Raw genomic sequence first — 14,133 nt, 5'->3', positions numbered from 1 at the left:
GTGGTCAAAATGAAAAAGAAATCTGTCAAAGCAGCACACAACCTATTCTTTTGCACTACACTAAAGAATCTGTTCATGACTTTTGAGAGACCAAAATTGGAATGTGCAGCAGTTGTATGGTGTCTATATCTCAAGCCGCACATCAATAAACTGGAAAAGGTGCAAGGGCATGTTACAAAACGGCTTCCAGAACTACAAAACAAGAATTACAAGGAGAGACTAGAGGTGTTAAATGTGCTAAAGCTAAAAGAAGAAAAAGAGGTGATATGATCACCACTTACAAAATAATAACAGGAATCGACCAAATTGACAAAGAGGAATTTCTGAAACCAGCAACTTCAACAACAAGAGGACACAGAGTAAAGCTAACAAAACAAAGATGCCAAAAACATATTAGTTTTTTCCCTAAACAGAGTGGTAGATGGCTGGAGCAAGTTAAGTGAGAAGGTGATGGAGGCTAAAACTGTTAGTAGTTTCAAAGCATTATATGAGAGATTACTGGGAAGACGGGACACCACGAGCGTAGCTCTCATCCTGTAACTGCACTTAGGTAATTACACTTTGGTAATAATATCCTCAAAATGGAGACAAACTGCTGGCTGGCTAGACCAAACCATTATGCAAAGAACCTTGGAAAAAGGAAAGGGAAAAACAGACAACAAACAGAGCTTTGATCTCAATGGCACAAAAACCCCTGCAATGCAACACCAAAATATCTACCATTCAACTTAAACACCAGAGACAGGATACAAGGCCAAGAAACCAAATATATGAGCTTCATACTCACATTGTATCTTGTGCTACCCACTTCCCCAATGTTAGTACTGTACTTAAGACATGCAACTTCACCATTGTAATAATTTCCATAAATTTATATGTAGTGATAAATTCAACTTTTGCTACAATGTACATCTGCATAAACTTGTCTGTTAGATTAAGGACCTGCCCAAAATGGTATGTATGTTAGTGACTTTGCAAGAATGTAAGAACACCAATGTTATATGCTCACACAAACCTATAGTACCTCCTTGTATATACAATATATAAATAAATTAAAAAATAAAATATAAAAATATAAATACAGGAAGATCAGCAAAGAGCCATGAATAATTAAAGCTTGGCACACCATTGAACCTTAATGAGAGGCAAAGTCCTTGGAAGTGAAGATGGGAAAAATTGGACAATAAAGTTTGGGAACTAGGGCTAAACTTGCCCCATAGGAACCTGTAGAAGGCTGCAAAGGTCCCCAACCCAGCCAACATGGGAAGATAAATCTACTTCATACAGTCAAGCAAAATGCACCTTCTTGGTGATGAATGTCATGGAATCTGAAATGGCATCCGATAGATTGGCCCAAAAAGCCAGAAGAGGGCTGCATTTCATCAATTCTGTTGAAAGAGAAGCTAAGCACAAGATTGGTTGTCGTGCCCTTAATGGGAACAACTGTGAGAACCAAAGCCCAAGAAGCCAGAAGCAAGGCTACCCACAGAAACCAGCTACCCTTACCCTCTCCATTCCCAGAGAAGGTGCCAGAATGACAGGGGTCATAATCAGAAACAAGAAGGAAGCAAAGCCCTATGAGAAATGGTTACCTTAAAATAGATTATCATCAAGGCTGTCACAAACTCCTGCATTAAAACAACAGAGATGGAATCTAAACAAAGAGAGCAAATCCACATAGAAGATGGGTGCACTCAAGCACAATTGAGACTATACAAACTTCCGCACTGGAAAAGGGCAGTCACCACAAGTCAGGAGGCCATGGATGCTGACTGGCTTGGAAGAAACTGGAGATGAACCTCCCAGTTAAGGACTGAACTGTGAACAGGCCAAATTGCAGAACCTGAAAGTGGTAAGAGATATATCCCACACCAAACTTGTACGGTAAGAAGGACATTTCCAGCCCAGTCAGAGCAGGGTAGAAGGCCCAATTAGAACAGGTCCAGCCTGGGCTGAGCTGGATGCAAAGTCCAGGAACAGCAGGATGCACACCCCAAAAACAACTGGACATAGAGCCCAGAAACAAAAAGGCATACAGATGAGGAACATCCAAGCACACATAATGGGAACAATTGGAAGCACAGCTTGGGAAAATATGAGCGAGTCTCTAATAAAGAGCTACCTGATTGCAATGGGACCCTGCTCGAATGGATCAAGGCGGACCAGAACCTTTGGTGGGCCGGAAAAAAATGACTAACAGACAAAATCTTAGTGGATTCCAATATGGTTTCCACTTCACCAGGCTGTCTTGGTAGACTGACCCATCTAAGTTTAAAAATACATATACAGTACTAGTATATCATATTTTTTAAACAATTTTGCTATTCTCTTAGTTTTAGTATTAAATATAGTACTACTGTAATACAATTTTTTTGTGTAAGGTATTTCCTTACTTGAACATTTGATAAAAATTGTGTAATAGAGTACATTTATGTGACTCTGTCTATGGTGAACATAGCCCTATTGTAGCCAGAAGTATCTTGGCCAACCTTCTTCATCTCCAATCATGTGACAGGACCTCTCAATACTGTGCTCAGTGATTTTTATCCATTTTTCTTTAAGTGTAAAATATTTTTATTTGTGAGGTGAAAAGATGCCTACCAACAGGAGTAATCAAGCTAAACCAGGCTGGGAAACCAGTTTATTTTAACACGGAAGAAAAGGCTGAATAGATTAAGAATAATGAGCAAGCCTGGGAAAGGCCAAGTAAGAGAGAACTGGTGGCAGTGGTTCAAAGTGAAAAATGCTCAGGAAATCAAAGCATAAAGTTAGATGAGACTGCTTATAAGTGAGTTATACAGCAGAATAGTGGGCGAGTTTTGTTGTGGTTTTGTTATATTTCATACAATAAATACTGGTATATATCCTGGTTCTGTATACCCACAATCTGCCTGCACAGAGTAATAAGAATTAATCAGCTATTCTTTCTTCAAGGTACATAAAAGATAGGTTTTCAATTTTTCTTTAACTTTTTGCATATTCTTATCATATTTTTACACCTTTAAGTATATTTAAATAGAGAAAAAAGTTGTAACTCAGTGAATCGCATTCCTTGGTAAAATGAAATAGGTTCAGTCCGAATTAATCCATTCGAGCAAGGTGCCACCGTGTATAAATAGAAAAGGGTAATTTAATGTGCAAAATCAGGATCTACAATAACCTTTAGGGTTATGAAACTTTAAAATAACCAGAGAGAACGTGAATAGATTACTGTCGGACATGAATGGGAATACTGTGTAGCAGCATGACCAGATGAAACTTCTTCATGGATACTGAATGTGCTGAGGAATTTAGCTACAGAGATTTAAACTGTAATCAAAGGGGTTTGGCCAAAGTGAAAATGGATAATTGACTTTTGGTTACCATGTATACATCACTGGGAAAAAAGGAATAAATAATACTTTTACTTACTCTAACAAGTGTTTTGGGGGTCACTTAAGATGATGACATAGGAGTAAATGTAGAAATAAGAGTTTCTGTAAAGCTTCCAAAATGCTAAGTTTATTGGAATCTTAGGATATACAAGTTTACTCGAGCAGTAGCTCTCCACACGCAGCAATGTGGCGTGTACTTTGCTGTAAAGTCGTGTTAATATGGTAGAAATACATGTACTCAATTTGAATTATGTTCCAAATATTCCTGCCAGAGGGTAAACTGCCAAACAAAAAGAAATTGGTCAGCATTTAGCCAGAGAAAGATACAAAAAGAAAATGGCTGCACAACTGAGTGTAACAACATACAGAATAATGAACAGTTCAGTTTCAGGTAAAGAAAATCCCATGAGCATTTGATCAACTTCTGCAATAGATTTTTTTTTTTTTTTTTTTTTTTTTTTTTTTTTACAAAATAATGACTCAAGGTGCCGATAAAATGGTGTGTGAAGGATGCTCAAGATAGATTTGAAATTGATGGAACAGGAAGAACACAAGGTTATAAATAACTACTGCTCACTCATTTGTGTTTGTGTTTTTTCTGATAAAGAAGTGTGTGGCTTGTTATCCAGTTATGAATAGGATAAGCTGTCAGTACCTGAATGATCAAATCCCGGTGCATGGTCATTAGCTATTTTGAATGAACTAAATAATAAATGTGTTTTAAATTGAAAATGTTTTTCCTAATGCTTTAGTTCTTGTTAAGCAAATACTGTATATGTCAAATGAATCCATTTTAATAGGGGGTTTAACCTATATGAAAAAATTATGTGAGATATAGAGGACAGTCACTCTGGCATATATACTGTACTGTGCACTCCTGAAAAAGGTGGTTGGGGGGAGGGGGATATTTGGTTAAATAAAAACAAGTAGGCAGCCAATTTAATTTATACCATGATTATACTGTATCAGAAAATATGTAATTTCTCGCAGGAATTAAATGTCAGAAAATATTCATATACTGCACTAGGTTTTGTAATGTCCTTTGAACTTGATAATCACTTATGTGTAGAAATTGTTCATATAAACAGGCTTTACTGCTTGCCTTTTAAGTATGTTTTGTTAAATAAGTTTCACTGAAACTCAAGATACAGATTTCCTCTTCTTTCAAGCATTTTCAAAACTGAAGAATTATTTGCTCCTGTAGCTATCTTCATTTAGCTTGGCTTCCTATAAATGAGTTAAGCTAGGACAATTTTTATGTAGCTTATATTGGTAGGTTTGTTTATGTAAACATTATTATGCACTATAGTAATAATGATTTTCAGTAGAACCACTAGAAGTATATTCACACTTTTGAAACAATATTTTGCATGAAATTAGAGCATAGTTTTATAGTTATACATAATTTATCAATATCTTTGTACTGCTAGAAACTGCCTTGATATGGACTAAAAATTGGTTATAGCATTGACCTACAATTAAATCTATATGGAGATTATTTTAAATGCATATTATTGTTTAATCTCTAGTTATACTGTACAGTATGTAAATAAAAAGTATGTAAAATAGGCAGTTTTTAAGAGTCAGAGAAATTATCATGAATCATAAGTTTCTTAAGAGCAAGACTTGTCAGAGTGCTTTTAGCATACAACATAGCTTAGAGCCTAATATTTGCTTTACTGATGCGTGTGGGTGTGCATGCCACAGGGCGCGCCTGGCTCACCACGCAAACCTCAACCCTCTACCTCTCACATCAAGGATGGGCAATAACAGGTGGGCGGGTACTTTCATTTCATCTCTATGTCATGTCATCTGTGTCAGTGTGTTCACTGCTATATTATTGATGTGCCATATCATACCGCAGTCATGCAATCAGTTCTTTTTTATGTCTTACATGCTGTATTATATGCTTTCCAATACTGTATTTTGTACGTCTTGCACTCCACCCGATCATCAGTCTCTCTTTTGCCATCAGCCTACCACATTCAATTGCATATTTATTTTCTCTCTCATCATTGCATTATACTCTACTTACATTACTAAGCATATTATGTCAGCATGATCTCAATATTAAGTTTCCATGTGAGTAAATAAAAAAATTTAAATACTGTACTGTATACAGTGGAGGACAGATTTCCATTCCATTCACAGGACAAATTACTCATTTTGTACAGCAGATGAGTAAGAGAGTGGAAATATTCTGCCCAGCAGTTAAGATAGTGTTGTTAAGAGGCTTATTCTGCCCAGTAATTGAGTAATATTTAGAGGCCAAATAGTTCATTCTGCCTAGCAGTTGAATAAAGGAATGTAGTTAACTCATGCTGCCTAATATTTAAATAAGATAATGGAGATGTCAGATTACATATGCTACCTAACAGCTGAGTAATGCAGAGGAGATGAGTAACATAGGGAGATGCCAGATCACTAATGCTACCCAGCCATTGAGCAAGTTAATAGAGGTACCAGATTATTCAAACTGCCTAAGAGCCGAGAAGCAGGCTTTCAGGCATGGCAACACAATAGACATTTACCTGTGCTAATATAATATCAATATAATCGTTGACTGGACATTTATGCTTTGGCAGTGATCTGCTCCTAATAACATTAAAAGTGTTGGTTATAGGTGTTTGTGTCTTCTGTATCTGTTCCATTTGTCTAGCACATAAGTGGAGTTTTTTCCCTATACAGTACTCGCACTGTGGAAATGGAATGTGTAGGAATGCATCTGCGATCATATATAAGTGAGCCAATAGAAAGGAAGAAATGAAAAATACAAAAACACAATTATTGCAGAAGAGAAGGATTTTTAGTTTTTGTCTATCTTAATTCAAAGGACTATTTTGTGGGGGGCGGGGAAGGGTCTAAATGTCATAGAATGCCAAGGGGTAATGGTACAGAAAGCGTGTAGTTTAAGAAAAGAATTGTCATTGAGAGTGGCCACCCTACTTACTGTCCCTCAGAAATGCTTATAAACTGGAAAAAATACAGCCAGTCACTAACATAAGCAAAGCTGTAATCTACGCAAAGATCCGGGAGAGATTACAAAAAAAATGTGTGTTGAGCTATATATGTATATATGTCGTACCTAGTAGCCAGAACGCACTTCTCGGCCTACTATGCAAGGTCCAAATTGCTTAATAGGTGGAGTGATTTTCTTTATTTTCAATAAACTGCTTTAAATGGGTTTATTTGAATTATTATTATTATATCATATTAGGAACATAAATTATTGACTTAGTTATGTTAGTTTAGGTTAGGTTATGATAGGTTATGTTAGGTTAGGTAGCATAGGTTAGGTTTGGTCATATATCTACGTTAGTTTTAACTTGAATTAATACAAATTAATTCATACATAATGAAATGGATAGCTTTATCATTTCGTAAGGCAAAATATTGAAAAATATATAAATTCAGGAAAACTTGGCTTATTAGGCAAATTGGGCCTTGCTTAGTAGGCCGAGTACTGCATTCTGGCTACTAAGTACAACATATATATATATATATATATATATATATATATATATATATATATATATATATGTCGTACCTAGTAGCCAGAACGCACTTGTCAGCCTACTAGGCAAGGCCCGATTTGCCTAATAAGCCAAGTTTTCATGAAATAATTGTTTTTCGACTACCTAACCTACCTAACCTAACCTAACCTAACTTTTTCGGCTACCTAACCTAACCTAACCTATAAAGATAGGTTAGGTTAGGTTAGGTAGGGTCAGTTAGGTTCGGTCAAATATCTACGTTAATTTTAACTCCAATAAAAAAAAATTGACCTCATACGTAATGAAATGGGTAGCTTTATCATTTCATAAGAAAAAAATTAGAGAAAATATATTAATTCAGGAAAACTTGGCTTATTAGGCAAATCGGGCCATGCATAGCAGGCCGAGTACGACGTTCTGGCTACTAGGTACGACATATATATATATATATATATATATATATATATATATATATATATATATATATATATATATGTCGTACCTAGTAGCCAGAACGCACTTCTCAGCCTACTATGCAAGGCCCGATTTGCCTAATAAGCCAAGTTTTCATGAATTAATATATTTTCTCTAATTTTTTTCTTATGAAATGATAAAGCTACCCATTTCATTATGTATGAGGTAAAAAATTTTTTATTTAAGTTAAAATTAACGTAGATATATGACCGAACCTAACCAACCCTTCCTAACCTAACCTATCTTTATTGGTTAGGTTAGGTTAGGTAGCCGAAAAAGTTATGTTATGTTAGGTTAGGTAGGTTAGGTAGTCGAAAAACAATTAATTCATGAAAACTTGGCTTATTAGACAAATCAGGCCTTGCATAGTAGGCTGAGAAGTGCGTTCTGGCTACTAGGTACGACATATATATATATATATATATATATATATATATGTCGTACCTAGTAGCCAGAACGCACTTCTCGGCCTACTATGCATGGCCCAATTTGCCTAATAAGCCAAGTTTTCATGAAATAATATATTTTCTCTTATTTTTTTCTTATGAAATGATAAAGCTACCCATTTCATTATGTATGAGGTCAATTTTTTTTTATTGGAGTTAAAATTAACGTAGATATATGACCGAACCTAACCAACCCTACCTAACCTAACCTAACCTATCTTTATAGGTTAGGTTAGGTTAAGTAGCCGAAAAAGTTAGGTTAGGTTAGGTTAGGTAGGTTAGGTAGTCGAAAAACAATTAATTCATGAAAACTTGGCTTATTAGGCAAATATGGCCTTGCATTGTAGGCAGAGAAGTGCGTTCTGGCTACTAGGTACGACATATATATATATATATATATATATATATATATATATATATATATATATATATATGTCGTACCTAGTAGCCAGAACGCACTTCTCAGCCTACTATGCAGGGCTCGATTTGCCTAATAAGCCAAGTTTTCATGAATTATTTGTTTTTCGACTACCTAACCTACCTAACCTAACCTAACCTAACTTTTTCGGCTACTTAACCTAACCTAACCTATAAAGATAGGTTAGGTTAGGTTAGGTAGGGTTGGTTAGGTTCGGTCATATATCTACGTTAATTTTAACTCCAATAAAAAAAAGTTGACCTCATACATAATGAAATGGGTAGCTTTATCATTTCATAAGAAAAAAATTAGAGAAAATATATTAATTCAGGAAAACTTGGCTTATTAGGCAAATCGGGCCTTGCATAGTAGGCTGAGAAGTGCGTTCTGGCTACTAGGTACGACATATATATATATATATATATATATATATATATATATATATATATATATATATAATATATATATATATATATATTTATTTATTTATTTATTTTAAGATGAATAGGAAAACCAGGGATATACTGAACATCTTGTATCAGAATCTTTACTTTAAAAAACATAACGTTTCGAATACTTCTCGTATTCATCATCAGATCTAAAAGAAAAAAACAGAAATCACAGTCAAATAGCTGGTAAACAAAGAACTCATACTGAATATAATTGCCTATCAAAGAAAGGAAAAAGCTTAAAAAACAAAACACTTGTGCGCACTTAAAGTGATCAATACAAATAAAACTTATTAACTGTCACATATATTAAAACTAATTTAAAATCCATTAAACTACAAGATGAAATTTATAACTACTAAAACAAACCATTCTATTAAACTTACGTGAAGTGATCAGAAGTGAAACTTGATACCTAACACATAGATACTAAACACTATAACAAATATTTATATAATGACTACAAATCTACAAAAAATGTATGTAAAATACAAACAGAATAAACGACAATTATAAAGTACTAACCAATATCTTATAAAAAACTCAAATATTAAATCAAATTAAATACCAAAAAATGTATTATATATCCTAAATAAAAGATTATATTAATGTACAATGTTAAGACTTGAAATAAGTAAGAAAGGGCAAAGACATGGTAAACTAAACAAAATTAAACTACCAAAATAAACTAAAAATCAAATTACAGGGCCTACTGTGCACTATACAGTGTACAATTGAACAGCTGAAAGGTTGCTATTTAACAGAGGCCGCAGCTCCTTTATATATAAGGATTCCATTACTCTCAAATCTGACTGGCCATTCATACAAGTGTCCAGAATTTTAAAATCAGATTCCAGCAGAGAATGATCAAACTCATAACAATGGTTTCTAATCTCCGAAAATGCTGGTTTAGACAATGGTAATCCAGTCCTAAAAGATAATCCCCGGTGCTCAAGTATCCTAATCTTAAAGTTCCGAATGGAACTCCCGACATATCCAGCATTACAGCTGGAACAATTATACATATATATGACATTTGAGCACAAGGGGATAGGCACTTTATCTTTAAATTTAAAATAAGAGCCTATGGTATTTGTGTTGACAAAAATAAATCTAAAGTCTACTTGAGGATAACACTGCTGCAACAGTCTCCTCAAACGACTCCTTACAGAAAAGCTAATACTGCCATAAAATGGTAATTTAATATATTTAAGATCCCTTTCCACTGTAGTAATCCTACACGATGGGTGAAACTTCTTATTTAAGAAATTCCTTATAAAAGTATAAACCATATGCACAGGATAACCATTATTTGAAAAAAATTTCACAAGAAAATTAATTTCCTGATCAAAGTTATTCCAATTAGAACATAAAACAAAGGCCCTATTCAGTAGAGTGTTAATAGCATTTTTCTTAAAAATATCAGGAACAAAGGAATTAAAATTTAAACCTAAACCAGTAAAGGTTGGTTTCCTAAAAACATTAGTGTTGAACCCATTGAGGTTATTCACTTTTACATCAAGAAACGACAATGAATTATCAACTTCACACTCTACAGTAAACCGTATATTACTATGTTGTGCATTAAGATACTCTCTAAATTTCTCAATATGACATTGGTCCCTAAACAACAAAAAAGTGTCATCTACATATCTTCTGTACAAGACTGGTTTAAAGGCCGAAGGACAATTATCAAGCCAATTTATTTCGTGAAAACTCAAAAAAGCATTAGCCAGTGCAGGACCTAAAGGAGACCCCATTGCTACTCCATCAATTTGTTTATAATAAATATTATTAAACATAAAGATGGAGTCTTTAACTGCTATTTCTAACAGCCGTCTGAATATATCCCTGGTTTTCCTATTCATCTTAAAATTAAGATTCCCGAAGGGAACATCGGTCATAAATATATATATATATATATATATATATATATATATATATATATATATATATATATATATATGTCGTACCTAGTAGCCAGAAGGCACTTCTCTGCCTACTATGCAAGGCCCGATTTGCCTAATAAGCCTAGTTTTCATGAATTAACTATTTTTCGACTACCTAACCAACCCTACCTAACCTAACCTAACTTTTTCGGCTACCTAACCTAACCTAACCTATAAAGATAGGTTAGGTTAGGTTAGGTAGGGTTGGTTAGGTTCGGTCATATATCTACGTTAATTTTAATTCCAATAAAAATAAATTGACCTCATATATAATGAAATGGGTAGCTTTATCATTTCATAAGAAAAAAATAAGAGAAAATATATTAATTCAGAAAAACTTGGCTTATTAGGCAAATCGGGCCTTGCATAGTAGGCCGAGAAGTGCGTTCTGGCTACTAGGTACGACATATATATATATATATATATATATATATATATATATATATATATATATATATATATATTTATTTATTTATTTAATGATTATGAGTGTATCCTATCCATCGTTATGAAAAATTATGACCTGGTTGTGCAGATTACTGGTTGGAGTAGATTAAATATATTTTTATGGTATTTAGCCAAAAAACTTACTTAAGTGTGAATCATAAGTTATACATTGATTGAGGCATACGGTGTAGTCATTGAACACTTTATAGGTGGTTCATTTGAAAAAAAAAAGTGTGTCTTTATGAAAAAATAGATTAATAATATTAAGGTGTATAAGTACATGGAAAGATCAGGCCGCAAATATGGAAATGAATCGGTACGTAAAAAAAAATTATACTGTATTGCCAATTTCACACCACTGAAGGGCAAATGGTAATTGGAACACAGCTGACTTAATAAGAATACTACTACATAAAGATCTGTATCTTTAATAAACAAATTATTGAAACTTTAAAGATTAGTGCTATGGGAGCAGTCTGAAAGGACTAGAAGTTTTGATTTCAAGTATCACAGTGATCAACCTTTTACTTTACAATTTGCTTCTTCTGATACAATCTTGATTTGTCATATAAAAGTTGTTTCAAATTACAAACCATGCAGTTCTACTTGAGCACCTGCCATAACACATTCAACCTTCAACTTTGGACTTGATTATTTAAGTTAGAAAGATTTTATCAAGTTCTTAATCTTGTTTATCATTCCTTTGTCCACTATTACAATTTTGGCAACAATATGCTACATTACATCTTTTTGAAAAAAATTACATGCATATTGTTTAAGTTTTGGCCAGTTATGCACATCTTTGTTGTGTATAGAGTAATTTACTTAACCCAACATGTGACATATCCAGTATACTGTAGTAGCTTATTTTTCAATTAATCAACACTTCTGATCTGAAAGCCCTTCCTTGCCATATTCCAATTACAGCAAGTGCACCATCATTGCTCTCGCATTGTTTGTCCCAGTTGCAATATTGTCTTAATGTAGGGACTGAGCTACCTTTTTTTATTTGGCAATTTGTTAGTACAGTACTTGTATCAGCACAGCAACTGCTTTCCTCTATTTTGATAATCTTTATTACCTCTGCTTATACTCCTCCAGCTATTATAAAAAAAAATTGCTCTCTCTTGTATTGTATGATTATTACTCAGTCAGAATTATCCTCAACTCTCTCTCATGAGAATGCAACAAAGTCAGGTGATGAATATTTCTGGTACTTTGACATGTGTAGTACAATACTCAGTCCTAAAACCAGAGGCATATTTTATTCCTGTAATTATAATTAAGAATAAAGTAGGTGCTCAAACAGATATTCAGAGGAATGGTGGGATTAATGATTTACCAGTTGGTTTTACTGTGGTTGCTACAGATTGCAAGCCTCTTGCTCTAGGAACATAAATTGTTTTGCCAGGTTTAGAATTACCCTTGGAGGTGGGAGGTGCATCCACACGAACTTAAATGATAATTAAACAAGACTATATTTAAGGACTTTATTTTCCATAAACTAATTATCTTAATGTGAAATAATCTTATTACAGGAATATGGCACCAGGTTCTACTATTGTTACCGAAAAAATTCTCTTTTCCTCAGTTTGTACGGTTAAGATAGGAAGTGCTTATTACATTGCTGCTTGGAATATCTAGCTAATCCAGTTGATGATAAGGAGTTTAATTATGATGACTGTACCCTAGACAGTATATGTAAAATCTTAACCATAGAGCAAGATCTCTATATTACAAGTACTGTACAGTATCTTTTGCAAACAGAGTTGTAGATGTTTGGAACAAGTTAGGTAAGAAAGTGGTGGAGGCCAAAACCATCAGTAATTTCAAAGCGTTAAATGACAAAGTGCTGGGAAGACGGGACACCACAAGTGTAGCTCTCATCTTCTAACTACACATAGATAATTACAGTATTTAATAGTTAACCCACTCTAGTGATGAATTCTTGTAAGAGAAAGAGCTTAAGTGGAGTTTCTGAACAATTCTTCTACTGTTAAGCAAGTAAAAAATGTGTGAAGATCATTTTACATCAGTAATTATAGCTGTTAAAGATTTATAACTTAGACAACTGTAGCTTGAATAGTGAAGAACATTAAAATTTATGAATTAGATAAATAATATCTATGAGTATTCATGAGATCGACATATTAAATGCAAAACAATTATATTTTCATGCAGAAAGAGTGAAGCTGTGAGAACAAACGTCGGCTAAACTTTTTTCTTAAATTGGAGCTTCATGTTATTAAGAAAAGAAGCCCTTTAGTTACAGTAATTAAAAGTCAACTTTTTACTGTACATTGTATGAACAGGTAGTGTGTAAGTAGAACACACTTTTTGCCCTCTAAGACAAGTTCCTACTGGTTCTCTGGATAGGCTCTAGTGCACTTAGGATGGGAAAGAATCGGCCCCACAGCAGGGATCTTTTTAATTACTACCTGAGCCAGGATTTATCAAGCATATCCCTCATCCACTTACAAACCTGTACATCTTTCCCCAATCATAGTAGATTTGTTTACATTTAATAAACTAGTTTATGAGCTCCAAAACACTATGAGCTATTTACAACAATAACAACTTTGGGTTGTGAAGGTTTAAAGCTTGTAAACTGTTTAATAATTGTATCATAAACAAAGCAGCCTTGTTTGTTAAAAGATGTACAAACCTCGTAAGAGTATGTGTAAGTGCTTGATGAATCGTGGCACTGGTAAAACGTGTGCTAAAGAGAGATCGATGGATGCTTATTCTATCCCATAATCGAGAATCCCAGGTTCATCTCTGGGCAGGACAAAAATGATGGACATGTTTTCTTTCTCCTGATACCTTTGTTCACCTTGCTGTATATAGGTACCTAGGAGTAACTGATGAGAGTTGCATTTGGAAGGTCAATATTAACCTAGGAGAACCTTGATAAGCCTAAGTACATGATTCCTGGTCCCCAGCAATGGAAATTGTATTCAAATGAGCCCTTCAAAGCTCTGCTTTGATTCACAGAATCTTCCAGTCAGCAGTCTCGTTACTAGTTGGCCTTCCCTAGTAGAGAATGGGACAATGTATAATGAAGCAGCTTAATTTAGCTTAG

The 14,133-nt window shown here is 34.1% G+C and overlaps 1 protein-coding gene across 9 annotated transcripts in view; it reads left to right on the top strand.

Annotated features, from left to right (window-relative positions):
* Positions 1-14,133, top strand: part of LOC123767396 (uncharacterized) — a 168,412-nt gene that overhangs the window by 136,318 nt on the left and 17,961 nt on the right. For 3 of the 9 annotated variants that reach the window (XR_006773967.2, XR_011224595.1, XM_045757070.2), the window contains one exon: positions 5,082-5,147. The exons of the other annotated variants lie outside the window; for them this stretch is intronic. Coding sequence is in view for 1 of the 3 variants with exons in the window: in XM_045757070.2 (XP_045613026.1) it covers positions 5,082-5,144 (63 nt within the window). In the remaining 2 variants the exon portion in view is untranslated. Of the gene's footprint in view, positions 1-5,081; positions 5,148-14,133 lie in introns of those variants that run through there. 9 annotated transcript variants of the gene reach the window in all.

Source organism: Procambarus clarkii, chromosome 74 (assembly GCF_040958095.1).
Source record: "Procambarus clarkii isolate CNS0578487 chromosome 74, FALCON_Pclarkii_2.0, whole genome shotgun sequence".
Classification (NCBI taxonomy): Eukaryota; Metazoa; Arthropoda; class Malacostraca; order Decapoda; family Cambaridae; genus Procambarus; species Procambarus clarkii.
Note: the sequence above shows the minus strand (reverse complement) of the source record. Positions and strands in the feature narration are given on the sequence as shown.